Below are 24,431 nucleotides of genomic sequence, written 5' to 3'. Positions count from 1 at the left end.
TTCACTCAGGGACAACAACCTACATTCTCAAGAATTGTCTTTTTCAACCATGCACTACTCATACATGATCATCCACCCCACTACAGAAAGTTTACTTGTTGATGGTAATCTAGCAGTTTGGTAACAATCAAACTGCAATAATTTCAGTTTGAATCATGATATTCCATCTCTCTACCAATAACTAAAACACAAGAAATAGGGGCGGAGCCTGACTATGGCGGCGGCGGAGAGCTCGTGGTAGGAGCTCTCCCGCACATGATATTCCTGATCCTTTTATAGAGTCTTCAAATGCCTGAAGGATATGTCCAACTTTTAGGGCTTTGATTTCCAAGAAGCTCTTCTTTGACAAAAACTCCCATAAACCTGCGTACAATTCCAATTCCTGTTGTACAAAGTTAAGTATCTTTCAGTGCCTCTGTAGTATCCTCCACTGACATCACAGTTTTGATGGTGGCCAGCCATCGCCTACACCAGTCACATGCCATCCCAACCAGTAATTGTTTGGGGAACTCAGAGAGAGTCTGACACAAGAACTAATCACTGATTAATTTTATTTTATGCCAATGTAGCCATATACAGAAAATGTATTAAACGGCACAGGATATAGAAATGTTATATTACTCATCTTTTAGTGGATTCTCCATAAGATATATGAAAGGTGAAACCGGAAACACAGCTATCATGGATGGCAGGGGACCTTCATGCTAACTACCGAAAGGCTGATTGAACACTGCACAATCCAACCAGAAATTTTCTTTGGAGTTTAATATACTCTGTTTAAAAGGTTACCTTCTGAACTGATACCGCAGGAGAAGACGACAGGCCACTGTTAGAAGACTCATGGACACCAACAACTGGCACAGTAGACTAAACAAATGATTGCACCAGCATCTAGGTATCCTTCATTTTATTAAGAAAACATATAAACTTTATATTACAAAGCATAAAAAAATTGAACATGCAACTTCCTAGAGCAGAACCGCATGTACATATTACAACCATCCCGATTGTCCATATGGCCTTATCATCTTCTAGAGCTAGCTTCAGTCAAGTGAAGAAGTAGAAAGTGCCAAAAGTCCTTTAGGAATCCTAAATATGTAGTTGGTAACAAAAAAAAGTGTGTCCAGCTTAATAACTGATAAAAGAGACACCCAACTTATCATAAAAAAGTAAAAAAAACTTACTTCATACAATAATACAATGTACAAAAAGAATAAAAATGCATACACCTTATCCAGACAAACTGGATATCAATACATTTACTTAACCTTGTAGACTGTATTTCATTTAATTGAATTTGAGCTCTTCTTTTGAAGTCTTTGGGGTATTTACAGTGATTTTATTTTAGATTGGAGAGGCCTTTATTCCCTTTCCATGTTTGTCACATTTCTAAATCCAAAAAACATATTCAGTAAGTTTGTGGAAATTTGTTTTGTTTGCAAACCTGTATCTAACGTTTAGGCGCAAACCTGTGTCTAAAGTGTAACTCTCACCCAGTCATTTCTCTTATCAATGCACATTTTTCCACACCAAGACAGTGCTATACCGAATGTATATATGTTATTCAGCGTTCTTCATTTTTTTTTGGTTGAGTTACGTTAAAATACACACATAACTTGACAAGGTCAACCCATTAAACTTGAACTTGGTTCACAATGGAAGCAGGTTTTGGCTCCATAATTATTCTTTAACAGCAGAATCTCCAGATCAAAAATCATAGCGGATTCACCGGTGATCATTGGCGATTAACGTCTGAAGACATTTAAGGAAATCGGCAGATGCAGACCTGAGCAATTCTAATTTGTCGTAATTTGTAGACAAATCTTGACTTCTTACACTTGGAAGTTTTGTATAAGACTGACACTTCTTTGTAGAATGGCACACTGACCATCGAGTTGGCTTTGGATGAAACACAGCCTTTGCACAGACAGTAGGCCTCAACAATCGATTGAGGATATCTGTTCAAGTCTTCATTGATTCTAAATAGGAAGGGAAAAGTAGGTGAGAGACTGTCAAATGTAAATTTTTTTGTCCCAAGTAACAGTAAAAAAATTACATTAATATTTTTTGGTCTGAAAACTATACAATTATAGTAGATGTGTAGTCATAAAGATATGTGTAGTCAAATACTGTATATATACACTAACCGGCCACTTTATTAGGTTCAGCTGTTCAATTGCTTGGTAACACAAATTGCAAATCAGTCAATCACATGGCAGCAACTCAGTGCATTTAGGCATCTAGACATGGTGAACATGACTTTCTAAAGTTCAAACCAAGCATCAGAATAGGGAAGAAAGGGGATTTAAGTGACTTTGAACATGGCATGGTTGTTGGTGCCAGATGGGCTGGTCTGAGTATTTCAAAATCTACTGATCTACTGGGATTTTCACACACTACCATCTCTAGGCTTTACAGAGAATGGTCCAAAAGGGAGAAAATATCCAGGGAGCTGCAGTCGTGTGGACGAAAATGCCTTGTTGAAGTCAGAGGAGAATGGGCAGACTGCTTTCATACGATAGAAAGGCAACAGTAACTCATGTCAATATGGATCAAAATCTCTGAGGAATGTTTCCAACACTTTGTTGGATCTATGCCACAAAGACCTAAGGCAGTTCTGAAGACAAAAGGTATCCAACCTGGTACTAGCAAGGTGTACCTAATAAAGTGGCTGGTGAGTGTAGAGCTTGTCCACACTATGGATATGTTCACACCAGGCCTTTGCTTGGTGCCATGAAGTGAGATTCATTTTGAATGGGACCCCAATTCACTGCAGAGCACCACAACACACAGTGTGCATTGTATTGCGGCATGCAAAATTGCAACCTGATTTAATTTTCATTTGTTTAGATGCTTTTGAACACATTCACAAAAATGCATGCATTGAGGTGCACTGTGTTGCAATGTGAATCAGCCATGTTAATAGTAAAAAGATACCTGTTGCTCCTGCCAGAAAGACAGGCTGTACCTAACTTCCATCCATGGATGGAGTCTATTGAGCCTCAATTAGTCTGTTATTAGCTCTGCCCAGTTTAGCTCTGTGAATTACAGAATTCTTCAGTCCCTTTGTTACAGAGATCAAGAACAGAGAAGGTGCTCCTACATAAAAACTCCCCATAAAAATAATTTCGCTGTAGGTAGGTTATTTCTTTGAAGAGTCATTTCAAGGTCTCCAAGCATGTCAACAGAAGGACTTAAGAGGAAGAGATTCTTTTACCTGTAGGACCAAGGAGAAATACTTCTGTCCTGCATCAGCTCAGATGAGATATTGATGCTGAAAGGGCATTTCTTCATCTTAATGTCAGGTACATTGTCTTGTCTAGTGAGGAGCAGGGAATCAGGTGCCAGCCTTAGAAGCTTGTTCTTCAAATTTTCCTCAGAGGGGAATTTGCATTTGTGGTTGTGTTTTCCTTCACATTCCATATACATCAAGATGAAGATCAAAGCCAGCAACAGCTTCATCTGTAAAAAGATAGCACAGGACAGGTCAAATATAATCATTCAAATGATACAGAAACAAAAAAGACTTTTTGGAAATATATTTCGGCACAAATAACCCAACTTTCATTACTACATGCCAAAGAAGATACTCCACTGTGGGGTTAACTTAAAAACTCATTTTCCTTACCCATTCCAATCATTTTTATGGATTCCTTCCAAACATAGACCGTAAAAACCTGAGCCTTTTGCTATTACATAATTTAAAAATATGGGATTCTTACAAATATGCCAATGAATTCATATCTCTTTGGCTTCCACACCAAATTTTTAATAGCGCCCTATGAAAACTCCACTACTTTAAAATGTTGGACCATCAATACTTTTTTATAATTATACAATATAGTCTCAGAACTTCTCATATAATTCTTTGGGTAAAACCTCAAGACTTATATATTGCTCCTTATAAAGAGTTTTATAGATGTACAAAAAGACTTCTTATACAAAAACCTCTCAAGATCAGAAAAAGCTTAGCAACAATTTCAACATGTTCTACTAAAGAAATGCTGTAGAGGGAGCATATAGAATGGTGATGCGTTGGTATGTGATGCCAGGCAGATTAACTCACTTTACCCCAAATTATTCCAATATTTGCTTTTGGGGATGTGATGAGATTGGAAATATGAACCACATGGTGGTCTTGCTCTGTATTGAACAGATTTTGCAAGCACATTTTTTATTTAATAGCTACTGTTTTTCAACAATAACTGCATTAAATGCATTAGTAGCCCTTTTGCATGGAAAAACAGGATGCAGATCTAGAACTAGTTTGACTTTTGTCTTTTTTCAACCAGACTAACTATGTAACACAACAGAAATTAGCTACCTCCTTCCTTCTTACATACAAACAATCTGTTGCTACAGCTTGGAAGTAACAGATTGGTCCATTTCTCTAAAGTGAAATTAAGATGAAATAATTTTGGGTAACTATAAACTTTCCAATATTTTATCTGACAAATTTTGGGAAATCCTGATTATTTATATGTGCATTTATTTTACATTTAATATTGAATATACAATTCAGCTTTTAATAATGTTTATATGCTATATCTAGACTACAACTATTAAAAATTGATGTAATATAGTGTTATATTTTTCTAACATTTTGAAATGACTGTAACTGATATTTATATTATCTTTCTTTGTATAATATTGTTTCTGTTATGATATACTTTGGATATTTTATTTGTTGCTTAAAACTAAATACAAATTTATTGGAAAAAAATATATTTTTCACCAAATGTTTTTCCAGAGAAAACATCACAGACCTATTGCCCAGCATAACAGATAGTATAGATGTTGATATATCTTCTATCCTGCAGGTTTGCGCATGATTTTCTTTGACTGATGTAATAAAGAAGGTGTCATTCATAATTATACCAATCATATTGTGTTACATTTCTAAAAAAACAGACCTTATTGGTTCTAAGGGCATCAGTTTGCATTGGATTCATATTTATGCATTCTGATGTGTTTTTAGCTGTAGTTTTGATGTATGTCATGTTCAGTGGCGGACTGACAACTTATGGGGCCCCCCGGGCAATAGGGGATCATGGGGCCCCTGTGTCATCGCCCACACCCAAAAAAGCCTATGAAAAAGCCAATGAAAGGTACCAGGGGTATCTCATGGGGCCCCCTACTGACCCCGGGCCCTCGGGCAGTGCCCGAGTTTCCAAATGCTCGAATGGTCAGTCCGCCCCTGGTCATGTTTGTTGGCATCTGTTGCCATTCCTATCTAAATCCCTTATAATGTACATCCATGGATGGAAAAACAATGCATATTAAATGGCAAAGGCAAAGCAATTAAATGGCAAACATTGTCCATGTACATGTGCTAAGTTGCCCTAAAACTCACACATTAAAACACAAAGGGGGAGATTTACTAAAACTGGAGCACTGAGAATCCGGTGCAGCTGTGCATGGTAGCCAATCAGCTTCTAGCTTCAGCTTGTTCAATTAAACTGTGATAATAATAGCTGGAAGCTGATTGGTTTCTATGTAGAGTTGCACCAGATTTTGCACTCTCAAGGTTTAGTAAATAACCTCCAAAGTGTGAATGGTCCCTTACTGTTAGAGCTCTTTCACATCAGCTAGCACACATTAAGATGTGCAAAACACGCACGTTGGTGAGCATACTGTTAAGTGTTCTTGCATGGCAAGACCACTTCCTGTTATCTAACATATATATTCTTATTATTATAGCCAAATTTACCACCCTAACTCCTCCCACAGTTTTTACACTACATAGACAGTAATATTCCGAAACGTGCGGATTGTTCCCGATTGGTGCGCTATTACTTTGTGGAACGTTCCGCCGAATGGTTCTCGAAATATCAGCGTTTTTGTGTTGAAATTGGTCCCATAGAAATGAATGGTGGAATGTTCAAAACTAGAGTGGGAGCTGACAAAACCTTTTCACAGTTACTCCAGCTACCCCAACCACACAACAGTTACTCAAGCCACTCCACCCAGTTACTCCGCCCACTCCAGTTGTAGACTACTGGTGGAGGAAAGAACACCACACAATTTCCCCAGAAATTGTAGCTTTTCTAGTTAAAATATGTCCTCTTTTTTTCAGTGCACATCAACACAGCACATTGGTGTGAACTTAATGCATAGGAAATACGGCAAATGGCCTTGTTCTTACATTGGGACAATGTTATCCAATGTTGCCCAATGCAGCTGGGGTGAACTAGTCCTTACGTGGAAAGGTAAGATTCAAATGAAGGGCTTTAAATAACCTGGAAATCCCTTTCAAAAAGGAATCTGTCAAGGAGTGGAAAACCTGTGTGAAAAGCTACACTTCTCTCTCTATCGTTGTTATGTAGGCATCGCTAATGCAGACCTGCAGGGAATTTGAAATGAAGCCTTGCAGTCAATAAAGCCTGGTTCACAATGTGTTTACTCTGAACTTTCCACAGCACACCATAATGAGCCTAAGCAGCACTTACAACCTGTCTCTTTTCTGAACAAAGGCCAAAGTCTTGGCAGGTAGTGCAATGGTGAGTCAATAAGTGATATAACTCTTTGCTATGCTGGAGGGTGGGGAAGGTACTGCCATTGTCTTCAGCCTTTTTTTTTTTAATTTGTGAAAATGAATAATGCTGCTCATCTTATTTGATAGAATCAGGAGAGGTAGAGGATATGAACACTGTGTCAGCCCCATACAGGCACAAGCCTATGGTTCCTGTAGGGCAAAGCAATAGGTTCACTTTAGAGTCAGCCCAATGCAGGTGCCTATAATGTTCTTCCCATTACTCTTCCACCATTCTGCTGGCCCACAGTAGGTAAGTAAAGAAAAACAGTTTAAGCTCTAAAGCTTTCTATACACTAATACGTTTTTGAACACGTGTTCGTATGAACATTTGTGCAAACATTCTCATCACTACATTCGATGACTTGATGAACATCATTTGAAAGTAGATCAAACCCTGTAGGAAAGTGTATGGCGCTGCTACAGGAAGCAAAAAGAAGTCACCCCACTGAAAGAGGAAATGGGAGCAGCATCCACAAGTATTCCAAAAACTTAATAGGGGTAATAGGGGTATGGACGCCGCTCAAACCAGTCCCAGGAGTCCGGTGCATATGAGATGGCCTCAGCGGCTGCTCTGGCCACACCCTGTGATGCGTCTTGCCCTGCCCACCGGGACTTCATCAAGTACTTATGAAGTGTTTCGTTTGAAAAGAGATGTATGCCCAAAGATCTTTTGTCCATACTTCTCTTCTGGGTCACAGGAGTGCAGGTATTTCTGGACTTCTGTGACCCAGATAACGCCAACAGCAGGCTAAAACCCACTGTGGGCTAACATCCCAGAACTGGTCCAGGCTCTGGAAGGATCTCAACAATATTGTCGGGATCCGCCAAGATGCTTGACCAGCAGCTGGCTCAACCTCACAGAGTGCCACAGAAAGTCTGAGCTAGCTGGATAAGCAGAATAGAGAGCCAATGACTGACAGCCACTGCTTTCTGCTCAGTGAAGACCAAGAACTGAGAGATCAGCGGTCATGTGATCATTCAGTTTGTGGTATTAGAGCTGACAGGGGACAGCTGCAGCATCGGATCAATGCTGCAGCGATGTAGATGAGAATGAATGTTTTTTTTTCTCAAATCCCACAATTCTTCTTTAACCTCTTCGCGCTGGGCGCACGCAAATGTGCGGCCTCCCGGCATCTGGGCCTTAACACCAAGCGGCTGCACATTTGCATGCAATTAAGAAAAACATGTGCTGAGAGTGCGCCCTGCATGCTCCCAGCACACATGTCCAGTACTCACGGAAAGGTCCCGATCGAAAGAGGAGATCGGGACCTTTCCGTGAGTGCCATGACAGCGAATCACGGCGGTCAGATGACCCTAAAAACCCGCCCCGCCTCCCGGCTTCTGAAACCCTTAAAGGGTCTGGAGGTGCCGGCACCAATGGGTTAACATTAAAATTTGGAGTTAATGAACTTTTCCGAATGAAAACCACATTCACAGTTTAAAATGTGTTCCTTCTAGAAAAATGTTTCATCCTGCTCCTTCGAATGTTCTCGTCAATTCGGTCGAAAACAACCTTGCAACCCATTGGAAAATCAAACAAATGTTCTTAATATGAAATTTTTAAAACAAAGATTATGACCAGTTTCAGTCACTCCAGTCTGAGCTTGCACAGGCTTAGGCCTGTATGGAGACACAATTAGAGAGAAGCAGGCTCACCTATCAAACAGATACAACAAAGTGGTATATATTAACAGACCAAAAGAGAGCAAAGAAGAAATTCATTTTTGGTAGATCTAGAGAAAGGCACTTCTCAATACGCCAGCACTCTCTCCCAGCTGAGGGTGAAACGGGTTGCATGTCTAAAGTGACCATCTCTGCTCAGTGTTTCACCACCAGAATTCCACAAAGGCTGTACGCTGAAGTCTATGTAAAAATTTTATTCAGTGAAAGCCAACATGCTAATAGTCCCTACCTGAGGTTACACCTGTCTGATGTTTCCATCAGAATGGGCTTAGCTGTAGAAACTGTTGATGATTGTTTTAAAAGTAAATTAAACCTCTAACTAGATGACATTTAGGTGTCCATTTATGAACCAGTGGTAATAGATCGCTGCTCAGTTCTCCTTCATTCTCGGAGAACACAGTTCTCCTGTGAATGCAGTTTATGAAGCAGTTCTCCGAACGAAGGGAGAACGGTCTCCAAACGCTGGAGAACGGTCTACAAACTCTGGAAAACGGCTGATTTTACTATAATCTCGCGAGATTACAGTAAAAGATCAGTTTACTAAACAGAGGTAAATTATCTCTGCTTAGTTTGCGGTCCTTCTGATTCTCCAGCTCTGGGCTGGAGAATTTGGAGGGAGAACACAGATATCCGGTGAAGGGCTGACATGATCTTCTGAGTGTCATAAACTGTGAATGACCAGAGAATAGCTGAGATCCGTTGAATCGCAGCTATTCTCTGTGTCATAAACGGACACCTATGTTTGCTGCACCGAGTATCAAAAACAACTGCTATGTTTTTTTTCTGCTAGAAAATATTGATTTCACATTTTTTGTCATCTTTATGGTACATCTCAGTGCTGATGGTTTCTTGTATCCTCTTTGCAGCCTCTTCTTGCCTACATGCCCTCCAGTGATAACTGCATGGCATCTCATAGGGCAAGTTTCCTGATGGTGACTTGGATAAGAAGAAAGGAGCGCCCAGTGTCCAGAGAAATGCAACTTCTGAAGTATGGCTCATAGACATTAATTAAAAAGTAGTAACACGTACATCAAGCCAATGTGTTTCAGGGGAATAGTATCCCCTTCTTCAGGGCTGTTGCTGTGTACCATTTAATGGGAACAATTCCCATGAATGGTTATATTCAATCAAGGTTTCAGAAATCAGAATGGCAGGATGCCGGCTTTGGCTGCACGGGCAGCAGTGAATGGACGATTTGCACCAAACTCTGATGGTGACAACAGTGAACCATGCCTGCATAATGTGTGTTGAAATGGCCACTTGTAGTGTCTATCGGAAGCCCAGGTGAAAACAATGAAGCAGATTTGAAAGAAACGGACAGAGCGTTGTCGCCCTATAACAGGGAGTATTCGAACGATGACCTTCATGGCAGGATTACCAGATCTCATTTTAATAAAATCTAAAGTTTTAACAATATTAAAGAGATTGAAAAGATTATATGAGATTTTAGTAAATGTGTTTGCATCTTCTTTAAAGACCATATCCTCATGGTGTGCAAATGATTTACTAATAGTCAACCTTTCTACAGCATTGCATTGCCATAAAAAGGTTGCACTGAGTTGAAGCTTGCTTTGTTTCAGTGTATTTTATGGAGGAAAAGTAAAAAGGTTAGACAGGGCAAAGGTTTTGTTCGCAATGTTTTTGTTTAGATTTTTTTCTATCACAACAATCGGCACTGGACGCTAGATTAGCACCAAATGCATGCCTTTAAATACACCTGTTTGTGGACAATTTCACTTAACACTTCTCTTTAAGCCTCAGGACTGTGACAGCTGGGTTTAAATTTAAACAAAAAACCCTTCACATTTCATGGAACTGGCCCATCCAGTTTCCACAAACATGTTGACATTTAATCTACTGCAGATAGGGGATCAAAAGCAGTTTTCTGAAATTAGCAACAAAGAATGCATGAAGTCTTAGGTATTAAAAGTTAAAAACATAAGAAAGCACAGAACGTGCTGGCCTTGCCAAATACCTATTGCTGTTTATTGAATATAAAATGTGAATAGCAACCACAAACATAAAAGAACAATGAGCATATTGAAACAATCACCCCACCACATCAATGGGAAGGATGGACCATCATTGGTCATCATCGGCTTCCAATCTCACCAACTGATCTCACTCTCTTGGGCCTGAAGCACTTTAGATTTTTATGACTGCCATGAACATGGATGTCGAACCCCCAGAGTAGATGACCCTGTAGATAGTCTACATATTCTGTTGGGCATTTCTGAATTATGTAGCATTGTTTTCATAATAAATGGAGGAAACCTAATTCTGGAGTACTGGTGACTATACATCTCCTTCTCTAATAGTTGCATGGCACCATCTCTTGCAGTCTCTAGTGGATCCATCACTAGAAATCAAAGGGCTCTATAACAAAATTTGGCAAAATTTGCACCCCCTTACATTGATAGTCAGTGTGGGTGGGGCAGCATATAATGAACCTCTACTAGATTCCCATTCTACTCCTAAAGGTTGAACTAAAGTCTGCAATGCTTACCTCCAACAGTCCAATGTCTACAAGGTCCTCGCCAGTGAAGGCATTTTCTCCCTGGATTTTTTCAAGTGCCAGTCCTCAGTTATCTTGGGATGGTTTATCTTCAGTGCTTGAGCAGCTCAGTGTACAATTTAAAGAAGACTGCAACAGGCAGATGTGTTTATTTCATTACAGGAGAGAAATTGCAAGCCTCTTCTGCAATAAGAGCCTGCCTGGTCTTTTACTTCAGACCTTAACAATGGTGGCGACTGTGACTGAAAATTACACAGCTGCCAGGAACTCTACATAGGTCACTACATAGTCCTTGGGGGGCAGGCAGGGCTTCCAATGAGCTACTGCTGTGCTGTGCCTGTTTTGTGTCCCGATGAAGAGAACATTTGTGATGAACCTGAACTAAGCTGGCCAAGACAGGTGAATGAGATCATGAAAAATAGCTGGCACTTCTCGATCACTGAGCCATTAATCTTTCACGGTGAGGGCAAACTGATGAAAATAGATAGGTCAGCAAATGTTTTTCTTTTACAAATACTTTTCAGACATGGACAAGTCCTGTCCTGCCACTGGGCCCCATAGCAGCTGTATGGGTTGCTATTACTGTAGGTGGTCACTACAAACGCCAACAGATTATGGTGGTCACATGCTATAGGAGTGCGGCTCATACTGCCAACATTTTCCAATACATATTCTGTCTTGTTTTTGCAGTTTTGGTATGAAGTAAAACCTTCATTCACCTTTGTGTAGTCCCATTCACCAATCATTGCTCTTTCATAAATGATGGATTGGCGTGTCAACTAGAACTTTGATAGGCAAGACAACTAAGTTCCAAAAAGTGAACTAGTCAGAGTTTAAACCACAATAGCATTGGTTAAAAAATTGTATGTCTGGGAAAAATTAAAAAAATTGCAGTACATCTCTGCAATACACACACACATTCCCCTAGATTTTATCCCTGCAATGCTGCATGCACAGAAAAATATCTGGTTATCCTGCCAGAAATCATGTGAGCTCCTAATCTACTGCATTGAGCTGACAACTCTGCCTCTGCTGCATTGAAATCCCAAGCAATGTTGTCAATTCTGCCCAGTCCTATTTGCTCCACAGCACAGTGACTTAGTGGCTAGCACTTCTACCTTGCAGTACTGGGGTTCATGGTTCCGATCCTGTACAGGACACTATCTGCATGGAGTGTGCATGTTCTCCCTGCGCTTGAATTAGTTTCCTCTCTTGGCCCTAGTATGTGTGCGCATTTCTGTATTTATGTGAGATAGAGAGACCTTAGATTGTAAGCTCCTTACAACCAGGAACTGAGGTATGTAAAAAATTATCATATAAACACTGGTGAAGCGCTAATAAGAAAAATAACATGAAAGATGCAAATAAACAGCAAGAAAAAAATACATAAAGAAGTGGTGGACCTAAAAAGTGCAAATCCACTTAAATCAAAAATGCTGCAAAAACGTGGAGTAAGTGAACCTCTAATGATACATGTAATCCCATTTCATGAAGATAAAAAATCAACCCCCCGTCCACTTAAGGGACTAATAGTGAATAAATGAGTGACCCCTCAGGGGGTAAGAACACACGACAATTGTGAAAAATATAGTGTCCAAATGATGAAAACTCGGCCACTTAACAAAATGGATGCACATGCAAAAAATCATGCAAAACACATATAAACGTCTAAACAGCACTGTGTAAAAAATTGTTGTTGCTATACAAATACCTTTAATAAATAAATAGACCACAGAACACCTCCATATCATAAGTGGTAGGTGTTTTGTAGTTCAGTAGAGGAGTTCTCAGGCAGAGCTGACAACATTGATTGGATTTCCATTGCAGCAGGGGAATGTTGTCAACCCGCTACAGGAAGAGCTCACAGGATTAGTGGTAGGTAAACAAATATCTTTTTCTATACTCTCACTGTTTTTAAAAAGACAAAACGTGGGAAAATGTCCAAATTATGTTTTTCCTTTTTATTGTGCTCGTGCATTGCAGTAACACATGTGGAAGTGTGAATCGGGCCTATAGACAAACACCAGACAAGCAGCTACAGTCAATACACAGATGCATATAGTGACTTGTTCTGCAAGCCAAAATGTTAGTAATCCCATTTATCCGGTGCAGAGATATACTCCTACCTGCCAGACAGATGAATAAGATACCTGATCTTATGTTTCCACTGTAGTCTCAGCAAAACATCTTGGTCAAGGACCGGCCCTAATCCATCATCATGAAGGAACTGCAGTGCACTAATGAGGTCAACCATGTGCTCTCTCCTGCTGTCAGCAACCTTTCTGTGTTGGATCGTCAGCACTCTGCAGTACAGCAAAGTCTGATTGGTGTTTAGTACTGCCTCAACCCCTCTCCTGCTGTACATGGGGTTTTCTGGAGGCTAAACAAATAAAGGCGTTAAAAACATTTTGTATTGATTTTTTTCTTGTTGAAATTTTTTATTAGTTTTGTTAGAAAAACAAACGTTAACACAGACAAATAGAAGAAGTAGGCCATTTTGATGCCATACCTTTACAAAACATTTTATATTGATTTTATATTGATTACCTAACTAGATTCATGTTTTTAAAGTGTAAATACAGTCAAACTTATTTGTTTTTGTTCTCTTTTTTGTCTTGGAAGATTTCCTGTTGTGAAGACAATGAAGGGAATTTTCTCGAAAGCGAGAAGGAATCTCCTGTGGTCACCATTGGAGGATTTCCCCCCACCTCCACATACACTCAGCAGCCACTTTATTAGATTCATCTTGGTAATGCCAATAAAATCTCTCCCACACCATTACACCACCTCCACCAGCCTGAACTGTTGATACAAGGCAGGATGGATCTATGCTTTCTTGTTGTTTACGCTAAGTTCTGACCCTACCATCTGAATGTCGCAATAACCAGTCTGCCCATTCTTCTCTGACCTCTAGATAAAAATGCTTTGTTGATGACAAACAACTTCTGCTCACTAGATATTTTCTCTTTTTCGGACCATTCACTATAAACCATAGAGATGGTTGTGTGTGAAAATCCCAGCAGTTTATGAAATACTCAGACCAGCATGTCTGGCACCAACAACCATGCCAATTTACTTAAATCCCCTTTCTTCCCCATCCTCCTCCCATGCCCGCCTCCAAGACTTCTCCAGGGTGTCACCCATCCTCTGGAACTCCCTGCCCCAACCCATCAGATTATCACCTACTCTCCTCTCCTTTAGGTGCACCCTGAAAACCCATCTCTTCAGGGAAGCCTACCCCACTCCCTGCTAACTTGCCGACCTCCTCCACTCTTCCTACCACTCCATCCCCCACAGCTATCTCCTCCTGTGCCACCATCCCCTCCCTCCTAGATTGTAAGCTCCAAAGAGCAGGGCCCTCAATCCCCTCATGTTTTGCATTGTATTGGTATTGTTCTGTCACATGTTCTGTCCCCCTTTGTAATGTACAGCGCTGAGTGAACTATTGGCGCTTTATAAATACTGTATAATAATAATAATTCTGTTGCTCAGTTTGAACTTCAGCAGGTCATCTTCACCACATCTACATGCCTAAATGCATTGAGTTATTGCCATGTGATTGTCTTACCAAGTGACTGAATGGGCGTACCTAATAGAGTGGCCAGTAAGTATTCTAGCAACCACTGTTAAGATTAAAATTTCCCATGACTTTTCCACCCAGTGACATTGGTCACCAAGAGAAATAAAAATGGTGGATCTATCCAACGGGGACACAACAATAAAGTTCTAACAAGGGTTTTAACCATTCCTATGAAACTATAAGGAAAACTGTTTTACTATATTTGCCCAGTTAAGGAAATTTTTCTTCAATTCTTGTCCTGGAAACTCATCAGGAAATGCGAGAATCTTTTTAAGGTTCAGGGAATTCCTATCTTAGTTGTCCCCATTGGAAGATATACCTTTATCTCTTCCTCTGATGACAACTTAAAAATCTTTGATTGCCCCCTATTCTTTGTTTCGGAGACAAGTCATCAAAAAGAAGAAAAAAAAGACTAAGGTCTAACCCTTGCCCCACTCTATTCAAAACAAAAACAAGTTTTGCCTTTGCATACACTTAAAATTGAAGTTCAGGAGCAAACATGAGCTCCACCTCCTTCATCCCTCAAACAAGTGAAGGCTTTTCTTCTGAAAGAATAGTGCAAAATCTCAGCTCACACTTAGGACTTGTATGACAGCATTCTATGAGGGATTGAAGCTGTTCTAAAGGTGGCACTACTCCCTGTTAGGTGATTAGTATTTCTAGATGTTTCTATTCTTTTGCCTAACCCCTTTATACAGCAACATCCATTCCCCAAAACGCTGGATATTGTTTACTGCACCAACAGCTGTCAATGTAAAGAACAGAAGTCAGAAATCAGATTCCTTGGCTCCCATGCTGCCATACATGGATTCCAAAGATAACCATACAACCTACAATCTATGCAACATCTCTTTTAGAGTTACTACAAAGAAATTCGATGTTGCAGGCAGATCCACTACATAGTTTTTTAGAGGGCTGAAAGATAAAGTACTAGCACTGTAATGTGTATGGTCCAGGGGCGGACTGACAACTCATGGGGCCATCGGGCAATAGGGGATTATGGGGCCCCTGTGTCCTTGCTCAAAAAAGCCTATAAAAAAGGTACCAGGGGCATCTCATGGGGCCCCCTACTGACCCCGGGCCCTCGGGCAGTGCCCAAGTTTCCAAATGGTCAGTCCGCCCCTGATATGGTCAGCTTAAAATAAACACGTAGCCAGGCTATAGGCATTCAAGTGCTTACATATTCTTATCAATAAGTAAGTTAGCTTTCAAACAAGCCCTAACTGACTTCTGTAGCTACAGGCACTGTTGAGCAATTCATTCTCAATGTTGATCAAAGTACTGGTAATTTTTGCACTGCCAAATGTAAACAGACAACAATGTAACAATAATATAACTCAAATCCGCTGCTGCAATCACTAATTGTGGTTGATAAACACAAATCAAAATGCAAGTGAAAAAGAAAAGTGTGTTGTGATGCTGCTAGTGTGCAAATAAGTGATGAATAATCACCATCCCAAAAATTCCAAATAGTGCAGGATATAAATACGTGAATCCAAAATATATAACACAATCTATCATGTATCCCACACAATCAACATGTATAGGTCCTCCAGGATCCAACAGAATGCAATGTGTGATCCCCCTGCTGGAGATTGTGCCCTCTTCCCCAGTGCTGTCAAATCCACTCTCTGTGCACCACCGCAAATCGTGTGTCTGACATGAACTGTCACTTTCCAATATGGACCTATTTAAATAAAAACAGGTCAGGAGTGCTTTCTCCCTATCTGTGGGGGATAGATGTCTCCTTGGGTCTCTAATCTCTCTCTCTTCCACTGCACACTGGTAATGATAAACTCCCACTGCTGTCAATCCATCAGACAGAACTCACAGGGACAAAGGAAGCCACCATAGTATAGTATATAAAATGCCAAATTATTTTTTAAAATTAAAATTACACTCCTGAGCAGGGGCAGACTGACAACTCATGTGGCCCCCAGGCAACAGGGGATCATGGGGCCCCTGTGTCCTTGCCCAAACTCAAAAAAGCCTATGAAAAAGGTACCAGGGGCATCTCATGGGGCCTCCTACTGACCCCGGGCCCTCGGGCAGTGCCCGAGTTTCCAAATGGTCAGTCCGCCCCTGCTCCTGAGGGATTCCTGAGGAATTCACGTGGTCTGTGACGATACATGTGGGGAGGGGCTTAGGTTACAGGAGAGCCAATGTGTCGGAGATATCACGGATTGCTCACTGTTATAGAGTCCTTGTAGTTCTTTTAACAGCTTATTACCAACTTCTTATGTGAGTGTAAATTTAATAAAAAGTAGCACGGCAACACACTTTTATTTTTCATTCTAAAAGTTCACAGCAGAAGCACTAAAGCCATTCAAGTTCCCTTCTTAGCAGCTCAGCACAGCCTGAATTGCTCCACAGTGCCTGCCACTACAGAGCTCATTGAGGGTTTGTTTTAAAGCTCGTTTACAGCTTGATAAAAATATGTAAATGCTTGAATATCCATAGCCTGGCACTTTAAGGCAAAGTGCAATTTGCAAAATGTAGGAATTAATAGAAGCAAATCAGAATTTCTGCATTATTGGTCTGGCTACAATAATACTAAAGCTCATGGTTTAGTAATGATGATTGTATTTTGCGTAGCATATATTTAGAAAAGGGCTGAATGTATAAAATATAAAAAAAGAATGCCAACCATGCATTCATCTATCTATCCATTTCATCCAATGGATTAATCCATCATATCATATATATGGTAGGTGGGGGGGTTTGTAGTCAGAACATAGAAAAATCAGTTGCAGTCAGTTAGATTTATTGGAGGAGTACATGCTGTTCACTTAGCAAAGTGAATGTTAGCAAATAGGGTGAACCTGCTTTAATTTTAAATACTCAATAATGTACTAGAAAAACTAATTTTATTTCCCTTGTGTATTCAAAGTGAATCCAGGTTTTTATTTAACAACATTAACTTCGCTAAGTGAATAGGCTCTACTTCTTTAGTAATTTAACCCCATGCTCATAAGTAAGGTTTACTTTGAATACTCAAAGTGAGAAAAAAAACAAAAAAAATCACTTTAGTGAGTGAACAGTGAATTTGTTTAGGTCATTATAAATATAAATGATTGGTCTGCGCACTGACTGCAAAAACCTACTTTTACTAATACTTCATTTTCAGAACAAATTTTTTAGCCTACCCAATTATTTCCATAAACAACACCTGCAGTTTAATTATAATGGAAATATGAGTTCACTTTGTTAGCATAAGTACAGCTAGCTTCAGCATGCTCCCCTTGAAGGTACTCTATGTACCTATCTTTGTTTAACAAGAGGTGACTATACTTTAATGCCCAACACCAGGCTCTACACTCTTCCCCCAGTGCCCTCCCCCTTCCCATTCCCTATAAATGTTTGCTAGGCTGTATTGAATGCTTTTCCGAAGTCTTTAGGCTGGTCACGGTCAAGGATCCTCTTTTCTTTGGTTTGGGCAGTTGTCAGGTCTGCAAAGAGCAATGCCAACACGATAACATCAGCAATCAGCAATGTTCTCTGCTCTATTACACAGTGAATGCAGGGTGCTGTGGTGATGTCCCTCGGGGGTGGGACTATGGTGCCCTGCACTCATAGTAGAGTCTTCAGTCTTCCAGGTTGAGTGACACTGGGCATCAATTCACCTGGAAGACAGCTCTGGATTGAAGGTGTTTTTTTTAACCCTTTGAGGACCAAGGGACGTATTTGTCCCATGTTTGTAATGGCGTGTATCATCTGATTAAGAACTTAAAACTCTTTTCTTTTTTTTTTGGTTTGAGTCAAAATATTAGTTCTTATCAACAAACAACAAAAGGATCTAGCTTTTTGCCAATTATTTCATGAAATGGCTTAGTTACAGCATCTGAAGTGTACGAACTTTAAAAACAAAAAAATTGATTCTTTTGGCGTTCCAAAACCTTACAGTCCTCAAAGGGTTAAACACCAAATGTGGAACTCAATTAAAAAAAAAAAAAAAACATCCTGGAGTTGGGCTTTAAAGGAAACCTGTCATAAGAAAAATATGGAGGCTGCCATTGCTGACCTTTCTTTGTAAAAATGCCATATTCTGGCTATCCTCCTTTTCCTTTGACTTTAATACTTTGAGCCACTGGCCAGAAACAAATATCCAGATCTGTTCTGACTTTCCTGGTCTATATAATTGTCCTGGGTAAGTATTGACGATCAGCATAATATCAACTAGGATTATCAGAAGGAAATTATCATTGGCATTCTCAGAATTATTCTCATAACATAAACATGCATAAATGGGCACAACACCATAAGGTAAAAAAGCCCAATAAAATTTTAATAGTTCACAATTCCACCATAAAACAAAAATAACTGATGCGTTTTGGGAGTAATAAATTGCTGACCAATGAATAGGGTGTATAGTGATATGGCAATTATAGTAAAGACGCAAAACAACTGGATGTGGAGTTATAGATGACACATCCACAGGTACATTCACTCTGTAAAATTCCACAAACAATCCATCTCCACATTCCTGCATAGAAAGAAGACTTGATCTCTTATTACACTTCACATACTACGCCACAGACACTGCAGGCGCTATGGGTCAGGTGTAATGCTCTGTTGCTCCAGTGGTTGCATTCAGTGCGGCTTATGAGGGTAAGAATGCCCTTGGTTTATATTTGCAGGGACCTTTTAACTATAAAGAGCATATTTCATTTTATGCATTATAAACCAGCCTGACCAGCTGTGTCCTTCACTGATGAAACACAAACAACTACGACATGCTGATCTCTACCTGGACATGACCTTGTAGTATTACATGTTATATAGCAATACGCATTCTAATACTGAACAACTGCAATCATTTCCTGCATAGAATCACCGGTCTGGGACAAGTATCCAGATCTGTGTTAACCTTTCTCTGACTTTTCTCACCTGTACACTTGTTCCAGGTAAGTGATTTAGAAAGAATTGAAGCCAAAAGATTCACAATAGCAGTAATAAAATACATGCTAAGAGTTTGCTGCTAGTCAGTTGTAATCTGGAGCCAAGGATTAGAGTTTAATGTGACCACACAAATGTACTGTAGATATGCAGAAAACTCATTTTTCATCCTACAAACACAGCTTGGTAACAAACACTATATGTATTACTGCACACTACAGATAACAATGGAGGACGGGGATCCTCAGGAACCTCCCATGAACATGGAGGTACTGTCCCTTTATATAATATGACAGAAGATAGATAGATAGATAGATAGATAGATAGATAGATAGATAGATAGATAGATAGATAGATAATAGACAATAGAACATAGACAGACAGACAGACAGACAGACAGACAGATAGACAGATAGATAGACAGATAGATAGATAAAAAACAAATGATAGTTAAAAACAGATATAGATAGACTTTTTTTTAACCACACTATGCAAACGTATTGGTCTATGCGCTGACAGCATAAATATCCCATGCAAGATAGATAGATAGAAGATAGATAAATAGATAGATAGATAGATAGATAGATAGATAGATAGATAATAGATAGATAGATAGGACATGAATGATATGGATAAGACATGAATATCAACAGATAAATAGAAAGATATATTGAAAATGGACAGATTCATAGATTAATGGTGAAATAGTGAAACTGATGGAAATGGGTTAGATAGATAGAGAGAAAGAAAGAAAGAAAGAAAGAAAGAAAGAAAGAAAGAAAGAAAGAAGCAGATAAATAAACTGCAGACAGAGAGACTAATAAAAACAGATAGATAGATAGATAGATAGATAGATAGATAGATAGATAGATACTATCTGATCTATCTGATATAGATAGACTGACTTATTTAACCATAAAATTAAACATACATATTTAACGTTTTTAAACTATATATGTAACTATACACCCACTGTATGTAACTGATTAGCCTATGTGGACAGATTCATAGATGACAGGTCGTAAAATAGAAAGACATGATGATGAGCGATAGATAGATAGATAGATAGATAGATAGATAGATAGATAGATAGATAGAAAGAAAGAAAGAAGCAGATAAATACATTGCAGACAGAGAGACTAATAAAGACATGATAAATGGATGGATAGATAGATACATGGATAGATAGATAGATAGATAGATAGATAGATAGATAGATAGATAGATAGACAAACAGATCAATAGATAATAGAGAAATCAAACAATTGATGGTAAGATATGCATTTGTACGACTAACAGATGATGGACAGTGGGTAAATAAATAATAAATAAACAAAGATAGATAGATGATAGGTGGTAAAATAAGAGACAAAATGACTGATGGAAAATGGATAGCTAAAATAGATAGATAGATAGATAGATAGATAGATAGATAGATAAATAGATAGATAGATAGATAGATAGATAGATAGATAGATAGATAGATAGATAGATAGACAGACAGGCAATGGACATTCACTTTGTAATGCAACAAGTACATTCTTGCACTAAGGTCACTGGCTGCAATAGATCCCCAGCATTGTATTAATTTCCTTTCGATCCCCTGAACCTGAAATATCTATGTACAGCCCCTGCTGTAATTTCAGGAAACCTTTGAACAATTAGATTTAGAATTCCGTTAGTAACAATGGCAACCAGTCCCTGGTCCCCATCCTGTGGTTACTCCATAGATGGGGGTCTCACCTTGTAGGTATTTCTCAGTTCCAGGCTAATAAAGGAAGACACGAGATGAGTTGTGGAGTGGAATTGTCAGCTGTCTTTATAACCTGCTGTGATTACCGCCTCCCTCCAATATGATATGATCGCCTGTTGTAACCTGAAACTGAATGAGGAACTGATTGGCTGGTTGTCTGGGTGAAAGCCAGAATTCAACTGCTTGTAAAAAAAAAAAAAAAAACCACACACCCAGAGCTGTCACACCTGTCGTGCACTTTGAACTTGTGTGTTACAAGAAAACAGCCTAGTGCAAGGAAAAAGAAAAAGTTCATTTTATAACTTCATATCGTGAGTTGTTTATGCTTTCCGCACCAGAGTGTCTTAGCAGCCCGTATCAGTCAGGTTGGAAAAGTCCCCATTTCTTTGGAAATCACAACCCAGTCTATCTTTCAGTATCATTTTCAGTTACCAGATCTGGCGCTGAAACCTAAGGTTTCCCATTAGGTATATGTAGACCCTTGGTGTCCACCTGTGGCCCTTTGGCACTTTCTGTGTGGCTTTTGGAGAACCTGAAGACTTTAACTTGTGTTTCCCTATTGTCCTCTTATAATAATGATTTTTAGCAGTTCCATGTACTATGTCTCCCGTCCGTGACTGCCTCTTGAAACGTGTCCCCAGTCTCCAAAAGCTCATATAGTATTTTCACAGTCTCTGACCCTCTCCTGCAGCATGCCCCCAGTCTTGGAAAAAGAAGCACACAGGGAGCGCAAACACCTAACACATTGTCCAAGGTTTGCCTGTAAAGCCTGCAAAGTCATTGAGATGACCCAACGTGGTAGCAGAGTTCCCAACTGGTATTGAAGTCAGCCCTTGGGGACGTGTTCCATTCCTTAGAGCTAAAGCCAAGCAGAGTTTGTTCCCTAATATATGTGTGTGTCATAGGTACCGCCTCGCTCAACTCTTCTCCCCTCAGACATGGCTTTTTTATACCCTCAAATAAGCCATGGATAATGCACTAGGTGTTTGCGACTCCTGTGTGCTTCTTTTTCCAGTTTTTGGTTTGATCCCCCAGTCAGAGGAGGGCTGCAGTACCAAGACCTTGTTCCAAGGCTAGTTGCACTTCTGATTCCCTTATCCATTGTCTGCTTTCTGGTGTCAATCCCTTTGGAGCGCTGGAGAGGTGGTTCTTTTATGTCCCCAGTCTTGACCATCTCTTGTACCATGTCCACAGTCTCTGACCCTCTCCTGCAGCATGTCCACAGTCTCTGACCATCTCTTGTACCATGTCCAAAGTCTCTGACCCTCTCCTGCAGTATGTCCCCAGTCTTGACCATCTTTTGTACCATGTCTGAAGTCTTTGACCATCTGTTGTGTCATGTTCACAGTCTCTGACCATCTCTTGTATCATGTCTGAAGTCTTTGACTATCCATTGTACCATGTCCACAGTCTTGGACCCTCTCCTGCAGCCTGTCCCCAGCCCTAACCATCTCTTGTACCATGTCCACAGTCTCTGACCATCTCTTGTATCATGTATGCAGTCTCTGACCATCTCTTGTACCATGTTCACAATTTCTGCCCATCTCTTGTACCATGCCCACAGTCTCTGACCATCTCTTGTTTCATGTCTGAAGTCTTTGACCATCTGTTGTACCATGTTCACAGTCTCTGACCATTTCTTGAATCATGTCTGAAGTCTTTGACCATCCATTGTACCATATCCACAGTCTCGGACCCTCTCCTGCAGCATGTCCCCAGTCCTGACCATCTCTTGTACCGGGTGCACAGTCTCTGACCATCTTTTGTATCATGTATGCAGTCTCTGGCCCTCTCCTGCAGCATGTCCACAGTCTCCGCACATCTCTTGTACCATTTCCACAGTCTCTGACCATCTTCTGTTTTATGTCTGAAGTCTTTGACCATCTGTTGTGTCATGTCCACAGGCTCTGACCATCTGTTGTGGCAAGTCTACAGTCTCTGACCATCTCTTGTACCAGGACTGCATTTCTGAACATCTGTTGTGTCATATCCACAGTCTCTGACAATCTCTTCTATCATGTCTGCAATCCCTGACCATCTCCTGCATTATGTCCATAGCCTGTGAATATATCCTGTTTTGGGTCTGCTGTCTCTGACAGTGAATATTTATGGAGTTTTATGTGTGGCCCTTTGGTGATGTTGAGGGTCACATGTGAGGTCCTCTATAATCAGAAAGTTGGCCACCACTGATGAGTCCTCATGGACACAATTTTGGGACCCCTTCAATGTTCAATAAAGGGATTAATTGCATAGCAAATGAAGAAAAAATAGCATCTCATTGAAAAGCATGCTTTCCAAACATAGCCCTCACTAAAGAGGAATGGATGGCCTTTCGGTGGTGTGCATGGTTACTGAAAAATGAAGTCATGTGAACAACAGAGGTTCTGCCATTTGACAGTTGAATAAAAAAGGGTGGGGTTTAGCACAGGTTAGGGATAGATATAACCCTATAGATATATTATTGGTGCAGGCTGTGCAACTGCGCAAGGGCCCCCGGGGACTTACTGCTCCAGCTTTACTAGATATAGATCAGGTGGGTGTTGGGACCCCTCGCCATATAGACCATGACACTGTTCACTAATGTCTAGCCATTTTTCAATGCACAATGAAGTAAATCTTTTTACTTTTCTAGCAGTTGAATTTGTGGGGCCAAAAAACTGGGCTGGTACAGGGGAGCCTTTACAACTCTGTCTACCACTGGGTTTAGTCTCAAGTTGGGCAGAACTTGAAGGCCCATGTACATCCTGGGTTCAGGATCTAAGAGGGGCACCACAGAGACATAGAGATCAATCGATGTACTCTGTTTCCCAGAGGACAATGTACATGTAGTAATTTGTTCCATCTTTCTACGTGTTGTCTAAAACCACCTGTGAGGATGGGCAGAGCACTCCTTCTCCCTCTGTGGCCAACCAACAACACCGCCAACAAGGAGACGGCTGCTTTGACAGATGGCACTATTCCCTATCTCCAAGTACTTGCCTATGTCAAAAATCTCATGAAGAATATAGGAGGAGAGGAGTTTGTTAGCCACAATGCTCCAGGCAGGTGGGCAAGTGCTTGCAGATGGAGAACCGTGCCAACTGTCAAAGCATCTCCTTGCTAGTTGTGTCGTCGGATGGCCATGGAAGGAGGAGGGGTACCCTGTCTGACCTCACAACTAGTCTTAAACAGCCCAAAGGAGTAAGGAACAAAGTACTTCATGTACTTTGTCCCCCCCAAGTCCCCCATGTTGAACACATTAATAAAAATGGAAGTGAGACGTCTTCTTTAAAAGATGCACTTCAGCACTGTTTCTAACAGGTCAGGCTTACTTTAATATACATGTAACGGCAAACCCAATGATAGGGTCCCAGCAGGCTCTGCTGCAGCTGCTGCTTCATCATCCAATCAGCTTCAAGGGGGTGTGCTCTTGACCACACCGTTCTAATACTGCTGCAGAGAAGGTCAGGGTTACCTATACCAAAAATGG

The 24,431-nt window shown here is 40.3% G+C and overlaps 1 protein-coding gene across 1 annotated transcript; it reads right to left on the bottom strand.

The window, feature by feature from the left end:
* Positions 1 to 534: 534 nt before the first annotated feature.
* Positions 535 to 21,095, bottom strand: LOC149465276 (interleukin-17D-like). The gene is made up of 3 exons (XM_089673231.1): positions 20,953 to 21,095; positions 3,218 to 3,462; positions 535 to 1,979 (listed from the first exon to the last, which is right to left on the bottom strand). The coding sequence occupies exons 2-3, from the start codon at positions 3,460 to 3,462 to the stop codon at positions 1,763 to 1,765; spliced, it is 462 nt and encodes a 153-aa protein (XP_089529357.1). The 5' UTR covers positions 20,953 to 21,095; the 3' UTR covers positions 535 to 1,762.
* Between the last annotated feature and the right edge of the window lie 3,336 nt (positions 21,096 to 24,431).

The sequence above is a fragment of the Staurois parvus genome, unplaced genomic scaffold (genome assembly GCF_062004578.1).
Source record: "Staurois parvus isolate SC_StPar_1 unplaced genomic scaffold, SC_StPar_1.0 ptg000137l, whole genome shotgun sequence".
Lineage (NCBI taxonomy): Eukaryota > Metazoa > Chordata > Amphibia > Anura > Ranidae > Staurois > Staurois parvus.
This window is presented reverse-complemented; position numbering and strand designations above follow the sequence as displayed.